The following is a 17,239-nucleotide window of genomic DNA, read 5'->3' as shown; positions in this document are numbered from 1 at the left end:
CTACACTCCTCTCCTTTACAAACGTAATTCTAAGGCTTTATTTTGCAAAAAAAAAATCTCTTGTTTTCTCTGGTCTGATACTCCAGATAGAAACCTGGGAGATGTTTCTAGATTCCTCTGCTGGGAGCACAACAGCCTGACACCAGCATCCCCATCCACTGCCACACTGGTCAGAATCAATTAAAACTTTCATATAAAAGAAACAAAGACCATTAACAAATATTCCCTGATGGCTTGGGAATACTCCTCAGTCAGGCCTGGGTTAGCTGGCTGTGAGTCACAGGCCCCTCCGTGTCCCCTTGTCCCCTTGTTCCCTTGTCCCTGGAGGGGCTGCCTCCTCCAGGGATGCTCTTTTCTCCCTGGTGGCAGAGGCCTGCCATCCTTCTTCATGGGCATTCTAGGCAAGGCCTTGTGATGCCTTACCTTTTTCACAGTGTGTAGCTCCAACTCCAATAAAAGCAGATGTTTCTTTTCCTACAGCTCAACCCCATTCAGATGATAACCCTCTGGTGAGACCCTCCCATCCTCTCCCCTGGGCTTCGGGCAGAGTCACTTGCTGTGACCTCGGTTTTGAACAGGGGAGCTGAAACCTCACCCAAACCCCAGTTCTTCGCCATTAGCCTCTGTGAGTTAAGGTCCTATCTCTTTAATGAAGAATCTGTGTTCAGTGACCCCTGGGTGTCATTTTCTCATTGGAAAATGCATTTATGCTGAGCTTTTCTCACTTTGGGGAACCACTGTTTTGCTGAAGCCCTAAGGCTTAGCCTGCCCTTTGGACCACGGAGGATCAAGTCTCAGATTTTTCTAGCCCGCAGGCCAACAGTTCAGCAACTCATTTTCAAATACAAATGTTTTAGCTAGTTGGGAAAGGAGAGTTGGAAATAACTGTCTCTCATACCGAAAATATCTCAATATTTTATAAACAGAAGAGATTTTTTTTTTTTTTTTTTATGATCATGCAGTCCTCTAATTTACAGGTGGAAGGGCTAGGAAGTGCACCTTGGCCCGGTGAGGATTAGAACCTGGTCCAGTACACTTTACTGCACCATAATCTCATCGCTGGTTCTCATTTCTCTCAAAACATTCATCTAGGGAGCGGTAGGAAAGATACATGTCCATGCGTAGTAATGGGGAAACGAGGTGGCAAGCTCCATGAGGGCAGAGACTGGTGGGGTGCTGTACATGAGAGCATCCTCTATGCCAAGCGCATGCCGCCACACTTGACAAATTGGGTTGATCCAATGATAGTTGGAAGAAGGAAAGAAAGAAATCTTGATTGACTGGGGTGGTCCGCACACCCCATATGGAGGGTGGGGAGACGTTGGGAGGAGGACAGAGAATTAGAACTGCCCTCTGGTGGTCAGCAGGGGCCCTGGCTTCTCAGCAGCCCTCTTCCTCTCCAGAATCTATTCATCACTCTGTGGCCAGAGGTGTTTAAAATGCAAAGCAGATCACGTCATTCCCTTGACTGAATCCCGTCAAAGCCTTCCCATCCCGTTTCATACGCTGTCGGAACTCATCGCCCTGGCCCGTCGTGCCCTTTTCTCGGGCTTCATCGCTACCACCAACTCCTTAGTTCTCGCTGCTTCACCCTCACTGACAGCTGCCGTGGTAAATAAACTTCCTCAGGCTTTACAGCTTTTGCACTGGCGGTTTCCCCCCTCAGGCTCTCTGGATCTTTGCTTGACCTGCTCCTTCGCGTCTCCTATTAAACGCCCCTTTCTCAGAGGAGCCTAACATAGGCTGCTTAGCTTAAAATAATAGTTCTCCCCCACCCCACTCTCTATCACCTGTTTTCGTTTTCATCGTGGTAGATGTTACCTAAAATTGCCCTGTTCATTTAGTTATGTTCCGATTTAGTGGCTGGTCCTAAAAAAGCGTTCGCCTTGGTAGGCTTTCCCTAAAATATTGTTGAGCGACGCAGAGATGGAGAAGGATGATGGGAGAAATAACTGAGCGATGGAAAACTGAAGGCAGCCCCCAGGCGGCCGCCCTTGCAGACCGCACCCTCCCTGCACGCTAAGAACCACGCCGGAACCCGTGGGCGGCAGCCGCGGTTTCCCTTCAAGAGCCGGGACTCTTGAGCGAGCACACAGGAAAGGCCGGGCTGCGAGCGGGACCCGCCGTGGTGAGTGCCGCGCTGCCGCGGCGGGGAACCGGGTACGGGGCGCGGAGGGCCGGCCAGGACGGACGCGGAGGGCCCCGGGGCGTGGGGCGGGGGCGCCGGGACCCGGCCTCGCGGGCCGCGCTCGCGACCCAGGTGCGGGCGGGGGGCGAAGGCCGGGCGGAGCGGCGGCTCCCTCCGGATGGCGGGTTCCCGACGCCACGGCGGGAAGCAGCTGTCCTGGGTTCTGGGCTTTGGGTTCTGGCCGCTAACCTGTGTGACACCTCACTCGCTTTTAGGGGGAGGGCGGGAGGCGATTCAGCTAACTCATTGGCAGAATAGGGCGAATCGTTTCAGATCGATTGATGGATTGGTTCATTCATTCCAAGTGCTTTACTAGGTTCTGTTTGCTAGAGATGCGTAGACAGAACCTGCCCATTCAGGGGGTTCAGAGTCTAGTGAGAAAAGCCCCACCTTACGGCGAGGAGACGCGAGTACAGCCAGAATTTGGAAAAAAAAAAAAAAAAATTCATTTCGTACGAGAGATGTTAATTTGAACATAGAAAATTTAAATTTTTATTGAGATTAGAGAATAACAATTCTGTTGCGTTCTTAGAGGGCATGTCCAGTAGTAGCTAATGCATAGTGTGATGACAGCTTATATATGGAAAAATTTAAAAAGAGCATCCGGCCTCCTTACAGATGTGAACTTTACAGCCAAATGCGTTGACCGGAGCAGGTGGTATATCCTCATTTTTACTAACGAGGAAGGTGATTCACAGCTCCATCAGATGTAACCTGTACGCCAAATAAGTGAATCAGAGCAGGTATATCCTCATTTTACTAATGAGAAAATAGAGACAGGTTAAATGACTTACCCAGGCTCTCACTGCCATTAAGTGAAAGAACTAGCACTAGAATCTAGGCCTCACATCCCTGGGACCAGTGCTTTGTCCACTATGCTAGGGGGCCTGCATGTTTCCATGTGAGTTTTATAATACACAGAGGTGCTCATTTGTGACAAAGAGTCCCCGTGGGTCGTGGATGGCCTTAAAACAGACTGTTACTGACATTTAGATTGTTCTCTAACTTCTGCCCTTGCCTTGGGTATTTTATCTGTTCTCCAACTTGACCTTCACATGCTGACTCTCACATCACTGTCATTTTTATTTTTTGGTTTTGGTGGGTTTTAGTTTGTTTAATGTCTGGTGGCTCAAAACAGTATTTTAATTTCCTTTCCATCTAGGTCTTTGTCCTGGGATTTGGCTATTGAGAGGTGGAGGGACACATTTTTCTTACATGATGGGCCTGGAACAAGTGTAGGAAAATAAATGGCTGTGGGCCTGTTCTTATTCTCTGGTGTTAGGAAGATAATTTGGGTTTGCCAGCTGGGATTTAATTTCCCCATGAACAAACAGGATATCAGGCAAAAAGAAGGAGAACAAAGGTCAGAAGAACATGGAGAAGATGGTGATGGAGGCCAGGGTCCCCTGAGCATTGATTTCAGCAGAGGCACGTGATGGTCCATGATCTCTGGACCATGTATATGGCAGATTTGGTGTGGAGGTCGTTTTAAATGTATGATGTTAAATAAATAAATAAATTTAAATAAATGATGTTTAAATGTATGATCACACCAGGTTTATGTGTTGTCACTGGTTGACCTGAGTGGTGCTGCCTTGCCAGTGTGAGATGGGGCCCATCCAGGGTTGGCATTGTGCCCCAGAAAGGGAGATGACAGTTAAGTCCTTGAGCTTAAGGTATTTCGAAGACTGATTCTCTATCAAGTGGATGAGGTAGAAGGAGCCCACCTGGATTTCTGTTTGTTCATTCATTTCAACAGGGATTAGGGGAGCAGGTGTTGTTGATTTTCTGTGCGAGGTGAAAGAACTCTTAAAGTGGGGGTGTTTGTCCAAAGGGTCTGACAGGATGGGTGGGTGCAGGTCAGTGCCTGTGGCCAGAAATCCAAAGAATCTGTAGTAGCTAGACTCAGGCCTTTTTCAGAAATAGGCCAGGAGAGGAGTTCAGCTCTGATCATCGCAAAGCTAGCTGGCACCTAGTAGTCAGCAGAGAAGTTTCCTTGACTGCACTGAGTTGCAGGAGCCAGCATGCCGGGCAGCCCCAGGGCCTCAGCCCCACAGCCAGCCCAAATCTATATGCAGACAATTTCTCCCAGCTTCAAACTGTTAAGTCCAGGCATCCATTGATCATTTCCACATGGCTGCTCCACAGGCATCTCAAACTCAGTGTCTCCTCCACTTCACGCAACGCCTTTCTTCACGAACCTACACTCCAAACCTAATGATTGAAATCATGATTCAATAAGTTGCCCGACTACAAACCTGTCTTGGTTCTTCTTTCCCCTCCTGCAATCAATTGATCACCAAGGGCTGCCGAAGTCTGTTTTCTAAAGGTCTCCCAAGTCATCCTCTCTCTCTCCTTTGCGCCTTCCTTTGTTTATGTGCCTGGAGATTCTGGTAATCATTTCCAATCAGCTCTCTGTAGCTTTAAGCTCAGCTTCTTCCAGCCCAGTTTGCTTTCTGCTGCTACAAAGTTGATCTTTCTACAGTTCACATGGGATCCTATCACACACTTGCTTAAATCCCTTCAAAGTTTTTCATCATCTTCAGCATGGATTCAGGTCCCTCCTGATCTTTTCCAAACCTCCACTGCCTTTCCCATCCTTTATCTCCAAACCACAGTTTGTCACAGTGTGGTGCTGGCCTTCATTAGAGGCATGGGAATGCTCGTTAACAGGGAAGATGACAACCCAACTGGAACAAGGCCCAAGAACCTGCATTTAAACAATCCCTTTGCATTTTAACAAGTTTTACACTAGCGTTTGAGAGGCCTTGTTATAGATGCTCCTCTGAATTTACGCTGGTCTTTATCTGTCTCTGATGCGTTTGCCTGGACGTGCCTGCCTTTGATGCCTTTGTGCACATCTTTAGCTTCTCATGTGCTGCCTCCCCCTCATTCTTCAGGGCCTGTGTAAATGTCGTGCCTTCTGGGAGGATTTCCTGTGTCACCACCGTCGACATTAGGTCATTCTTTTGGCTTCTCACAGAGCCGTGACTTAGCCCTCAGCATTCTTCCCACTGTATTACACTCATAAATTGTGTAATTGTATTGTACTTGTGGCTTTAATAGTTGGGAGCACTTGAGAATGGAAAGTTGTGCTTCTCTGCCTCACACCCAGCCCCGAGCCTAGCGTGCAGGTGTTTATTAGAGACCTGTTGAATAAGCGAGTGCTTTAGGGCCACATGGAGAGGCATCTAATGAGCACACGTGCCTTTTCGGTTCCTCGAGGCACCATCTTGGACTGTGGCTCCCTGGCACTGGCTTCGTTGTTGCTGTTTGATAAGAGTGTTTCTGGCCCCAAGAGGTGTTTAACCGATGGTGGTGTTAAAGAAAAAAAATTATGTAGTGATGCTTGTCAAAGAATGGTAGGGCAGACCTCATTCAAGGGTGGGAGGGATGTCGTCTCGGTGGATGTGGAGAGCACTGCAGTAGTGGTCTTGGAATGGAGGAAGGAAATTGGACTCAACTCTGATTCCAGCAAGGACAGGTGGGGGTTTATAGCCAAGGAGCAGGGTGAGTGTCAGTGGATGGAAAATTACTAAGAGGAAACCTCAGGGATCAGGGGGATTCTTGTTAGGCTGACTCAGTAGAATTCTTGCTGAAGGCAGACCCAGGTGATAAGCTATCCAGGGTGGTCAGACACCAAGGATGGGGGTTTTCACTCAACCAGCTTTGTAGGATTCTTGCTCAAACTGGATTCTGCAAGAAAGGGAAGCCCAAGGTAGAGCCTAGCCCAGCAGAGCTCAGAGGAGCTTGATTAAAGTTAGGCCAAGAAGAAAGTCTTTGTGGTTAAAGGGACTAATGAAAGAACTGGAATATTCAGCAAAAGCAGCCTTTTCTTTTTCTTGGTCTGTGTACCTCATGCACACATAGGCATAAAAGTTTTCTGTTTAAATATCTGTCTGTTTAGAAAATATATTTATTAATAGCAAATTGAGATCATACATTGCAATTTAAAACATAAAATAAATGTCACCTGCTATCCTACAACCAAGAGGAAACTACTTAAGTTTTTGTGTCTTTTTTTTTTGCTTTTTAGGGCTGCACGTGTGGCATATGAAAGTTTCCATGCTAGGGGTCTAATCGGAGTTGTAGCTGCTGGCCAACACCACAGCTCATGGCAATGCCCGATCCTTAACCCACTGAGCAAGGCCAGGGATTGAACCTGACTGGTTGGGATCATTAGCAGAGCCAGGATGGACCTCCCTTGTATGTTTATTTCTATTGCTAATTTTTCATTATATTCATGTTTGAACATAATTGTTAAATTCCAATTACAGAAGGCTTTTTAATCCTGATAATTTTATTTAGCTTTTTTTTTTAGTTTTTTTTTTTTTAGTTTTTTTTCCATATCAGCAAAAATTCTTAGTGAAAAAATATTTAATGTAGTTGGGGAAATTTTTTTTCCTTGACTCTCTTAGGGTCCCTAGCTGGGCCTGGAAATTAAACTGACAAAGACCACTTAATAGGAGGGGAGCATAAGAAAAGTTTTACGGAGTTCCCGTTGTGGCTTAGAAGTAACGAACTGGTATCCAAGAGCACGCAGATTGGATCCCCGGCCTTGCTCAGTGGGATAAGGCGCTGGCATTGCTGCAAGCTGTGAGGTAGGTCGTAGACACGGCTTGGATCTGGCGGTGCTGTGGCTGTGGTGTAGACTGGCAGCTGCAGCTCTGATTCGACCCCTGGTCTGGGAACTTAAATATGCTGTGGGTGCAGCCCTAAAAAGACTGAATAAATAAATAAATTAATTAAATAAAAATGTTTTACATGACATGGGAGCCTTCATAAAGAAATGAAGATCCAAGGAAACAGACCCAAACATTTTGTGCTGGGTCTGATGGCGCGTGGACAGCCATGGGAGACTGACAGGGTAAAGAGGCGGGAACGGTAGTCAGTGTGTTGCCGGAGTTCGCCGCTCTCTGTCTGCCGGTACCGAATTTAAACGCAGAAACAGAGTTTTGGGTAAAGGAGGAAAAAAATAGCCTTATTGCTTTGCCAGGCAAAGGAGGATCACAGCAGGCTAATGCCTTAAAGACTGTGCCTTCCCTTAGAATTTCTAGGAGTTTTATAGTAAAAAGGAGAAAAACAGGTGTTCAGATAGGAATCAGGATTGGGACAAACAAGCATTCTTCTTTCTTTGGGGGGAATCTTAGTCGTCAAAGCTGGAGTCAGGAGATGTTCATGCTGGCGGTCTTCTGGGTTATTGCCTCGAGTAACAGTACTTGCGAAAAGGGCATATTGATCAGAGATTAGAACAAACTAGGAAAGTTCCTGAAAAACATCATCTGCTAATAATCTTAAACCCACAGGCAATTACGCTCAGGGTGCTCAGTCTTTAGCTTATGGGTGCAATTAAGTCAGGGAGAAAGACAAGGAAAGATTCTAAACTGTTCAATTTTAAAGTATTCATTTCTAGGAGTTCCCATCCTGGTGAAGTGGAAACTAATCTGACTAGGAACCACGAAGTTGTGGGTTTGATCCCTGGCCTCGCTCAGTGGGTTAAGGATCCAGCGTTGCCGTGAGCTGTGGTGTAGGTGACAGATGCAGCTCAGATCTGGCATTGCTGTGGCTGTGATGTAGGCCAGCAGCTACTGCTCTGATTAGACCCCTGGCGTGGGACTTTACACATGCTGTGGGTGCGGCCCTAAAAAGCCAAAAATAAATAAATAAATGAAGTATTCATTTCTAAAAGAAGCACAAGGAATATAACTTTTCTCTTAGGTGTATAGGATGCCTATATTATTATGTGTGTTGCTTGAGAGGGAACCAAGATCCTGCCCCAAGGCTGTACTGTTGTTGCTAGACTGTTCTCCCTTCCCTGAGCAGCAACTGTCTGAACCTGTCCCTAGGAACTCAGGTCATGGTGCCGGAATGAAGCCCATTTCCTAAGAACAAGAAATGGGGGACACAGAAAGGCTCATGCCCAGGAGCCCCACAGGGCCATCCCCGGAGGCTCGGGTCGGTGTGAGGATTCTTCTTGGCATCTCTTGGGCTTTGGAGACAGACACATCAACCCTTCCCTTTGGTTTCAGGGCAGGTGCCTCTCACTGGAGGGTTTTATGATCTGACTTAGGGAAGTCGGGCAAGATGGGAAAATGGTCACAGGCACCTTCCTGCTTCTGCCATGTGCCCCAAACTCCCACCACTTAAAATATCTACTCTGCCAGGGTGCCTCCTTGTGGGGTAGCATGTCCTGAGCCCCATCACATTCAGCACTTGACTATCAGGTGCCCCATCTTTAAACACAGGGATACGGGAATGACCAGAGTGAAATCCTCACTCTCGTGGAGTTTACATGCCCGTGGAATAAATTAAACCAATTAGCACAGAAAGATCATCAAATGATGAGTGCCGTGAAGAAAAGAAACAGAATGAGTATATATGGCCACTTTGTCTTTGAGTAAAATGATGCCCTTTACCTCCCTTTCAGGAGTGTGTGATGTCCGTCTCATTCTGTCATCCGTGAATGTGACCATTTAAACATTTTGGTAATTTTACAGGTGAATAGTGATAGTGCTTTGTAATTTGCATGTCTGTGATTACTCAGGAAGTTGCGCATTTTGACAGAGCTGTGTGCATTTCCTCTTCGTTGAGTTTTCTGTGAATGTTCTCTTCTATTGAGGGCCCAGTGTTTTCTTCGATGTTGAATAACCCCTGTAACTTGATTGCTAATTTGGTGGTCTACCCTTTATACAACGGATGAGGGGGATTCTTAAGTAGTAGTGTGGTGACTGTGAGAAGCAAGAAAAGACAGGACGCCTAGAATCCTCTTCCTCCCCACTGCCTTCCTTCTAATAAACGAGGAAAAAGTGATGAGAGAAGAAAAAGTGTCGTTTAGGTGGAAAAAAGTGAAGAAAGAAAGAAAAGGGAGGTTGGCGGGTGAGAAGAGGACCAGCAGGAAGGGGGCGAGGAAGGAAAGCGTGCGGAGAGGATGGAAAACTGGAAGACGGGGTCACAGTGCGTGTTGGTGAGTCCCGTGGATGTGATATTTGTCTTTTCTGCCTCTCCTTACCCAGAAACGCCCTGAGAGAAGATGACTGTGTTCTTTAAAACACTTCGGAATCACTGGAAGAAAACGACAGCTGGGGTCTGCCTGCTGACCTGGGGAGGCCACTGGCTCTACGGGAAACACTGGTAACGAGCTGGCAGCCCCTATCCCCACCCCCTTCACATCCGCGACAAAGGAGCCCAGAAGGGCCCCAGGTCAAAATCTCCTTCAGCTGGGCTTGGCTCTGTGAAACGGGGTGGTATAAACACAGAGTACATGTTCAAACCTCAAAGACAAAGGCTTCTTGTTGTAACCGGTTCTGAAAGACTGGAGCTGTTAACCCAGTAACGTCCATGGGCAGAGGCGACCGCAGTGGGTTCCCAACGCGAGAAACGGAGGCTCATCTAGAGAGAGACCAGTGACTCCTAAGTTAATGGCAGGGGTTGTTGCAGTTCACATTGTGGTTCAGCGGGTTAAGAACTCGACTAGTATCCATGAGGATGTGGGTTTGATCCCTGGCCTCTCTCAGTGGGTTAAGGATCTGGCATTGCCATGAGCTGCAGTGTAGGTGCGGCTTGGATCTGGTGTGGTTGTGGCTGTGGCCGGCAGCTGCAGCTCCAATTCATTCCCCTAGCCAGAGAACTTCCATATGCCCGGGTGCAACCCTAAAAAGCCAAAAAAAAAAAAAAAAAAAAAAAAAAGTAGAGGAATGGAACTCACAGGTCTCCCTGGGATTTCAATCCTTCCCTTTCTCAAGGCTCTGGATCTTTAATAGTGCCCATTGCTGGATCTGCTGCCTCCAACCCTTGTGACTTTCCTCATCCCCCACCCCCCAGACCTCCCCCGCTCTGCCTAGGGTAATTTAAATGAGACACAGGCATTCAACCCTTTGGTTTGAATAAGGAGTTCCAGGGAGTCATGGGTTTTATTAGCCTTCAGATCTCGGGGGAGAAGAAAGCCCAGGGCTCATCTCTGGTTTAACATGGTAATAGGATTTATTTATTTATTTGCTTTTTATTTTGTTTTATTTTATTTTATTTTTTGCTGCAACCTACACCACAGCTCACAGCAACGCCGGATCCTTAACCCACTGAACGAGGCCAGGGATCAAACCCGAGTCCTTATGGATACTAGTTGTGTTCGAGTCGTTATGGATACTAGTTGTGTTCGTTACTGCTGAGCCACAATGGGAACTCCAGGTAATAGCATTTAAATAAACAGCTTTTGTATAAAAAAAGATGATCAAATGGCAGTCTTTGGGGGATTGAGAGCTACATATCTCTTTTTTTTGGCCGCCTCAGGACGTAAGGAGTTCTTGGGCTAGGGAGCAGATCCAGGCCGTAGTTGTGACCTGTGCAGTACCTGTGGCAACGATCCTTTTAACCCACAGCGCTGGGCCGGAGATTGAACCTGCATCCTGTTGCTGTAGAGATGCTACCCTTTGTGTTGTGCACAGCAGGAACTCCAAGGGCTACATCTTTAAAAAAAATTTTTTTTAAAGTTTTATTGAAGTATAGCTGATTTACAAGGTTATGAAAATTTCTGTGCAACAAAGCGATTCAATTTTACGTATGCATATATCCATCCTCTCTCAGGTTCTTCTCCCACATAGACTATCACAGAATATAGGGTAGAGTTCTCTATACTATACCCCAGGTCCCTGCTGGCCAGTCATTCCACAGTGTGCATATGGCAATCCCAAACCCCCAGTCCCTGCCCCCCCCACCCCCACCTGTCCACTTTGGTAACCATAACATTTTTCAGTCTGCCAGTCTGTTTCTGTACTGCAAATTAGTTCATTTGAATCCTTTTTTGTAGATTCCACATGTAAGTGATATCATATGCTGTTTGTCTTTCACTCTCTGACCAACTTCACTTAGTATGATAGTTTCTTGCTGCAAATGGCATTATTTCATTCTTTTTATGTCTGAGTAATACTCCATTTGTGTGTGTGTGTGTAAATCTTTATCTATCTATCTATCTCACGTCTTTATCCATTCCTCTGTCAAGGGACACTTAGATTGCTTACATGTTTTGGTCGTTGTAAATAGCGCTGCAGTTAACATTGGGGTGCATGTATCTTTTCCAATTATGGTTTTCTCCAGATAGATGCCTAGGAGTGGGATTGCTGGATTGTATGGTAATTCTATTTTTAGTTTTCTGAGGTACCACCGTACTATTTTCCATAGTGGTTGCACCAGTTTACATTGCCACCAACAGTGTAAGAGGGTTCTCCTCCAAGGGCTGCATCTTAAGTATGTAAGATATTTCAACTTTGTCTGAAATCCAGGTGTCCTAAATGACTGCTTTGGTAAAGGGAAAAACAGGCTTTCTAATGGAAGTCTCCGCTTTGGAAAGGAGATTCACAGACACTTTTGTCAATGTTCTCAATTCAGCACTGTCAGATGTTTATGATGAGCATGTTGTCTGTTTTGTTTGTTTGTTTGGCCAGAAATGGAACATTCCTCTCCTTTCTAAGTATTTTCAAGGCTAAGCCCTTGAATCCATTAGCTAGCATGTAAAGAACAAAACTAAGAATCTTAAGATTTTAATAAATAAAAAAGAGAAGGGCAGAGGAAACGTTTTAACAAATTGTATACGGAGCATATAAGGTGTGGCTTTTCCTCCCTTTTCTAACTACATTTTAGCACCTGAAGAGAGGCTCCTTATACCTCCTGCCAAGGTCAGAACTAGGATTTCCCTTGCAAGTGCACCCATCCAGGCAACAGCTAGTTCAGTGCGGGAGAACCTTCCACCCACTGAGAATGATTGCTATTGCCACTGTTGGGTGAATATTTGAGGAAATAACTGTGTCTCCTATTCAGGATGTCTTTAAGATACCCTAATAATTCCTTGCCAGTGTTGTAGTCTTAAGACTTTAAAAAAGGCCCATTAAGTCTCCAGCCTGTCAGAGGCCTCATTCTCAGTTTGGATCTGAAACAGCTTGAACTAGAAGTAGAGCAGGAGCCTGGAGGCATCATTTTGCTCTGTCTCTGCCCTTAACATTCAAGGTTATGGCTTCAAATGCCACCACCCGCCCCCCGCCCCCTCCCCGTCCTGCCTCACTTCCTTTCTTCAAGCATCTCTAGTGCATGCTGTGGTGCTATTTAATTGCCTCCCACATCTTTTTAAAAATTGTGATTAAAGAAAAAACACTGATAGAAATTTGACCACCTTACCAATTTTTTATTGTACACTCAGTTGTGTCAGTATATTCATATCGTTGTACACAGGTCTCTAGAACTCTTTCATTTTGCAAAACCAAAACGCTGTGCCCTTTGAACTCACCTCCCCATTTCCTCCTCCTTCCAGCCGCTGGCAACCACCATTCTGCTTTCTGTTTCTGCACTTTTGTCTATTTTAGGTATGTCATATGAGTGGAATCACACAGTAGTTGTCTTTTGTGACTGACTTATTTCACTTAGCATAATGTCTTTAGGATTCATTGATGTAGCAGATGGCACGAATTCCTTTTTTAAGGCTAAATAATAGTCTGTTGTATACATATACCACATTTTTAAAAATCCATTCATCTGTTTTTTGGCTTTTTGTTTTTTAATGGCCACACCTGTGGCATATGGAAGTTCCCAGTCCAGGGATCAAATATGAGACACCACTGCAACCTATATGCCACAGCTGCAGAAATGGTGGATCCTTAACTCACTGTGCCAGGCCAGGGATGGAATCCATGCCTCCACCATGACCTGAGCCCCTGAAGTCAGATACTTAACCCACCGTAGCATGGCAGGAACTCTTCTTTATCCATTTATCTGTTGATGGTCATTTGGGTTGCTTCCACCTCTTGGCTGTTAGGAATAATGCCACTACATTGAACTTGGATGTATAGATATGGCTTTGACATCCTGTTTTCAATTCTTCTGTGTATAAACCCAGAAGTGGGATTTCTGGATCATGTGATATTTAGCTTTTTTGGAACCTCTATGGAGCTGTTTTCTAGAGTGGCTGCACCATTTTATAGTCCTACCAACTGTACCATGGTTCCAGTTTCTCCACATCCTTATCAATGCTTGTTATTTTCTGTCTTTTGTTTTTTGATACTGGCCATCCTAATGGGTATGACATGGCATTTTGTGGTTTTGATTTGCACTTCTCTAATAATTAGTGATGTTGAGCATTTTTACATACGTTTTTGGCCATTTGTTTATCTTCTTTGGAGAAATGTATCTTCAAGTCCTTTGCCCATTAAAAAAAAAAAAGTTATTTGGTTTTTTGTTCTTGAATTGTAGGAGTTCTTTAACCCTTTATGAAATTCATGATTTGCAAATGTTTTCTTCTAGTCCATAGATTGCCTTTTCACTCTGTTGATTGTGTCCTTTGCGCAGAAGTTTTTAAGCTTGATATAATTCCATTTGTCTATTTTTGCTTTTGGTGTCATATCTAAGAAATTGTTGCCAGATTCAGTGTCATAAAGCTTTCCCCCTATGTTGTCTTCTAAGAGTTTCATAGTTTGAGGTCTTAGGTTTAGGTCTTTAATCCATTAAGAGTTTTTTCTCCAATATGTTTTCTCGGTACCCTTGTCAAACATCATTTGATCATATATGTGAGAATTTATTTGTGGGCTTTCCATTCTGTTCCATTGAGCTGTATTTCTGTCTTTTATGCCAGGACCATGCTGTTTTAATTACTGTAGCTTTGTACTATATTTGAAATTAATGTTAGGCCTCTCTCTTCTTCCTTTTTAGGATTCTTTTGGCTATTCAGGGTCCCTTGAGATTCCATATGAATTTTAGCATTGGCTTTTTCCTGTTTTCTTAAAAAAAAAAATCCCAAGAATTTTGTTAGGGATTACATTGAATCTATAGCTCACTTTGGGTAGTGTGGACATTTTAACAATATTAAGTCTTCTGATGCATGAACATGGAATGTCTTTCCATTTATCTGTGTCGTCTTTAATTTCTTTCAGCAGTGTTTTATCATTTTTAGTGTGTAAGTCTTTCACTTCCTTTGTTAAGTTTATCTTTAAATATTTTATTCTTTATGATGCTATTGTAAATGAGATTTTTTTTTAACTTCCTTTTTGAATTGTTCATTGTTACTGTATAAAAACACAACTGATTTTTGTGTTCTGATTTTGTATTCTACAACTTTACTGAATTTATTTTTTTGTGCATTCTTTAGCATTTTCTACATGTTAAGATCATGTCATCTGCAAACATAATTTTATGTCTTCATTTCCAATTTGGGTGTTTTATTTCTTTTTCTTATCTAATTGCTCTGGCTAAGATTTCTAGTACTACATTCAGTAGAAGTGGCAAGAGTGGGCGTCCTTGCCTTGTTCCTGATACTGGAGGGAGTTTTCAGTCTTTCACTATTGAATATGATGTCAGCTGTGAGCTTTTCATATGTGGTTTTTATTATGTTGAAGTAGTTTCCTTTTATTGTCTTTTTAAAAAAAATCTATATATCCTCAAATTTTAACATGTAACAGTCCTCATGTTATTTTTAGTCTAATCCAGTTTTTCCCCTGAGAAAATCTTACCCTGCAGCTCTCTTGAATAGAAGCTGCCCTTTCCTTCAAATGGGTTGTGAGGTGGGGTTGGCATTTTCCTAGCCCCTCACTACCTATTCCAAACCTTTACTCTTTCATCTTATAAAAATCTCTTCTCCTTTGAGGCTCATAATATCTAGCTATATTGAAAACCATAAACCTCCCAGCTTTCTGGGATCTCATCTACATTAGACTTAGACTTTGGTGCCTGTCCTTTTTTCCTTAAGTCTTGTCATCTTCCTCAGTGTCCTGATTGTTCATGTGAATGACCCATGTAACCACATCTTGTCTTTCCTTTCCCTGCCTTCATCTATTCCTGGGACTTTTATAATTTGCCTTCTTTCAACTTCACCCACGCTCATTGATTGAATGTTAAACCTTATCATCACTTGTCCCTGTTCCACTTTTGAAATATGGAATGCCAGAGTCTGAGTCTCTCATTTCAGCCTTCTATTATTCCCATTTTCTTCCTTTCCTCCTGTTTTTCAGTGTTATCAAGACTTCTTGTCTCTTGGGTTCTCCATTTTCTTCCCAATCCATTACTCTTCCCTGACTTCTTCTCTTTCTTTCTCTCCTATATGCCTTGACCCAGCACATCACACAACTCCTCAACATTGTTTTTCTTTTTTCTTTCTTTTTTTTTTTCTTTTTATAGCCACCGTCATGGCATATGGAAATCCCAGGCTGGGGTCGAATTGGAGCTATAGCTGCCAGCCTACACCGCAGCCACAGCAATGCAGGATCTGAACTGTGTCTACAACCTACACCACAGCTCGTGGCCATGCTGGATCCTTAACCCACTGAGTGGGGCCAGGGATTGAACCCACATCCTCATGGATACTAGTCAGAATCGTTTCCACTGCACCACAAAGGGAACTCCAACACTGTTTTTCATATCCTCCCTGGCACTTTCACTCTCGGATTTGCTTCTCTTTGCTGAGTTAAACTTTTTGAATAGGTCTTTTTTTCAGCTTCCCTACATCCTACCCATGCTGCATCCTGTCTGGTCCTCATTAGAATTAGTCTTACCAGGTTTATTCCCCATCCTTTTGGACTTCTCAGCTTTAGGCACAGTTGACTCTCCTTGAAACATTTTTTTTCCCTTGGCTTCTGACTGCCAAATTCCTATTTCCCCTCCTAATCCTCTGGCAGTTCCTTCTTACCTTTCACTTGTCCTTCTACTGAGGTGTTAGAGAAGCAGTTCTCTAGGCCTTTGCCCTAGACGTTCACCTAGTATCCTTTCTGTGTATGGTCTCATCTATACGCAGTGGCTTCGTTGTCAGCCATGGGTAGACAACCCCCAGGTTCATATTTCCATAAAGACCTCTTCTGAGCTCCAGACCTGTAAATACATTCACCTGCTCACTTGTCTACTTGGATGCGTCACAGCTGCCTCAAACTCAGCAAACTAAAAATAAAATCAAAAGCTTTCCCGTCAGAGTTCACTTGTGGCACAGCAGGTTAAGATCCAGTGTTGCCATGGCAGCAGCTTGAGTCACCGCTGTGGCATAGGTTCAGTCCCTGGCTCGGGAACTTCCTCAGGTGCGGCCAAAAAATAAAAAAAGAAAGCATTCCTCTCCTGTCAAAGCTGTTCCTTCTCAATAATTTGTACCATCCACCAACCATCCAATTTTCCAAACTAAAAATTCGAACATCCTCCTCCATTCGTCCTTATTTCCCACATTCAGGTTATACATTAAGCAGTTTGGCTTCTTTTAAAATCGCTGATTTGGTTCGATTTCTTTTGTCCTTCCTCCCTGTTGCTACCTTCATCCTTAGTACCATCATCTCTTACTAAATGCCTCCTGCCTGTTCTCCTTGATCTCTCCTTGCCTGTTTCTAATCTCTCTTGCACAGTACTGCCAGAGCAGTCTTATTAAAAATGCGGAATGATAGTGCTTTTAGACTCAAGTCCAAAACTCTTACCAGCTCTCCGTGACTTGGCCCCATCTGTATACGTCTCTAGCCCTGCCACACACCACACTTCAGGTCTTCCAAAGTGACACGTCCTTTCCGTTTCAGAGTTCCCTGGAGGGCCTTCACACATGCTCCCTCCTGGAACACTTTTCCCTTCTCTTCTCCAGCCAACTACCATTTCTCTGGGTTCCAAATGTGACTTCTTCCCTGTCTCCACCAGTTCGGGTTAGGCCGACTTCCTACATGTTCTCCATAGTACTGTGGAATTCTACTGTAGTTTTTTGTTCACTTTGTTTCTTCTGTTATATCATAAAAGCAGCGCCCTGATTGTCTTTTGTCTCAATATTGTCCTAAAAAGTGCTTGAGGAAGTTCCCGTTGTGGTCTAGTGGAAATGAACCCAACTAGTATCCATGAAGATGAGGGTTCGACCACTGGCCTCGCTCCGTGGGTTAAGGATCAGGCATTGCCTCGAGCTGTGGTGTAGCTCACAGATGTGGCTCAGATCCCGTGTGGCTGTGGCTTGGTGTAGGCCAGCAGCTGTAGCTCTGATTTGACCTCTAGCCTGGGAACCTCCATATGCTGTGGGTGTGACCCTAATAAGCAAAAAAAAAAAAAAAAGGACTTGACGTATTTTTTATT

General features: G+C 44.4%; 1 protein-coding gene across 4 annotated transcripts in view; it reads left to right on the top strand.

Moving 5' to 3' along the window:
* AGK (acylglycerol kinase) overlaps positions 1,379-17,239 on the top strand; it is a 105,300-nt gene continuing 89,439 nt past the window's right edge. Inside the window, exons 1-3 of one of the 4 annotated variants that reach the window (XM_021078451.1) lie at positions 1,379-1,611; positions 1,894-2,128; positions 9,202-9,319. In XM_021078451.1, coding sequence (XP_020934110.1) covers positions 9,219-9,319 — 101 coding nt within the window. In that variant the 5' untranslated portion in view covers positions 1,379-1,611; positions 1,894-2,128; positions 9,202-9,218. 4 annotated transcript variants of the gene reach the window in all.

Source organism: Sus scrofa, chromosome 18 (assembly GCF_000003025.6).
Source record: "Sus scrofa isolate TJ Tabasco breed Duroc chromosome 18, Sscrofa11.1, whole genome shotgun sequence".
Lineage (NCBI taxonomy): Eukaryota > Metazoa > Chordata > Mammalia > Artiodactyla > Suidae > Sus > Sus scrofa.
The sequence above is the reverse complement of the archived record's forward strand: the minus strand, read 5'-3'. Positions and strand labels throughout refer to the sequence as shown.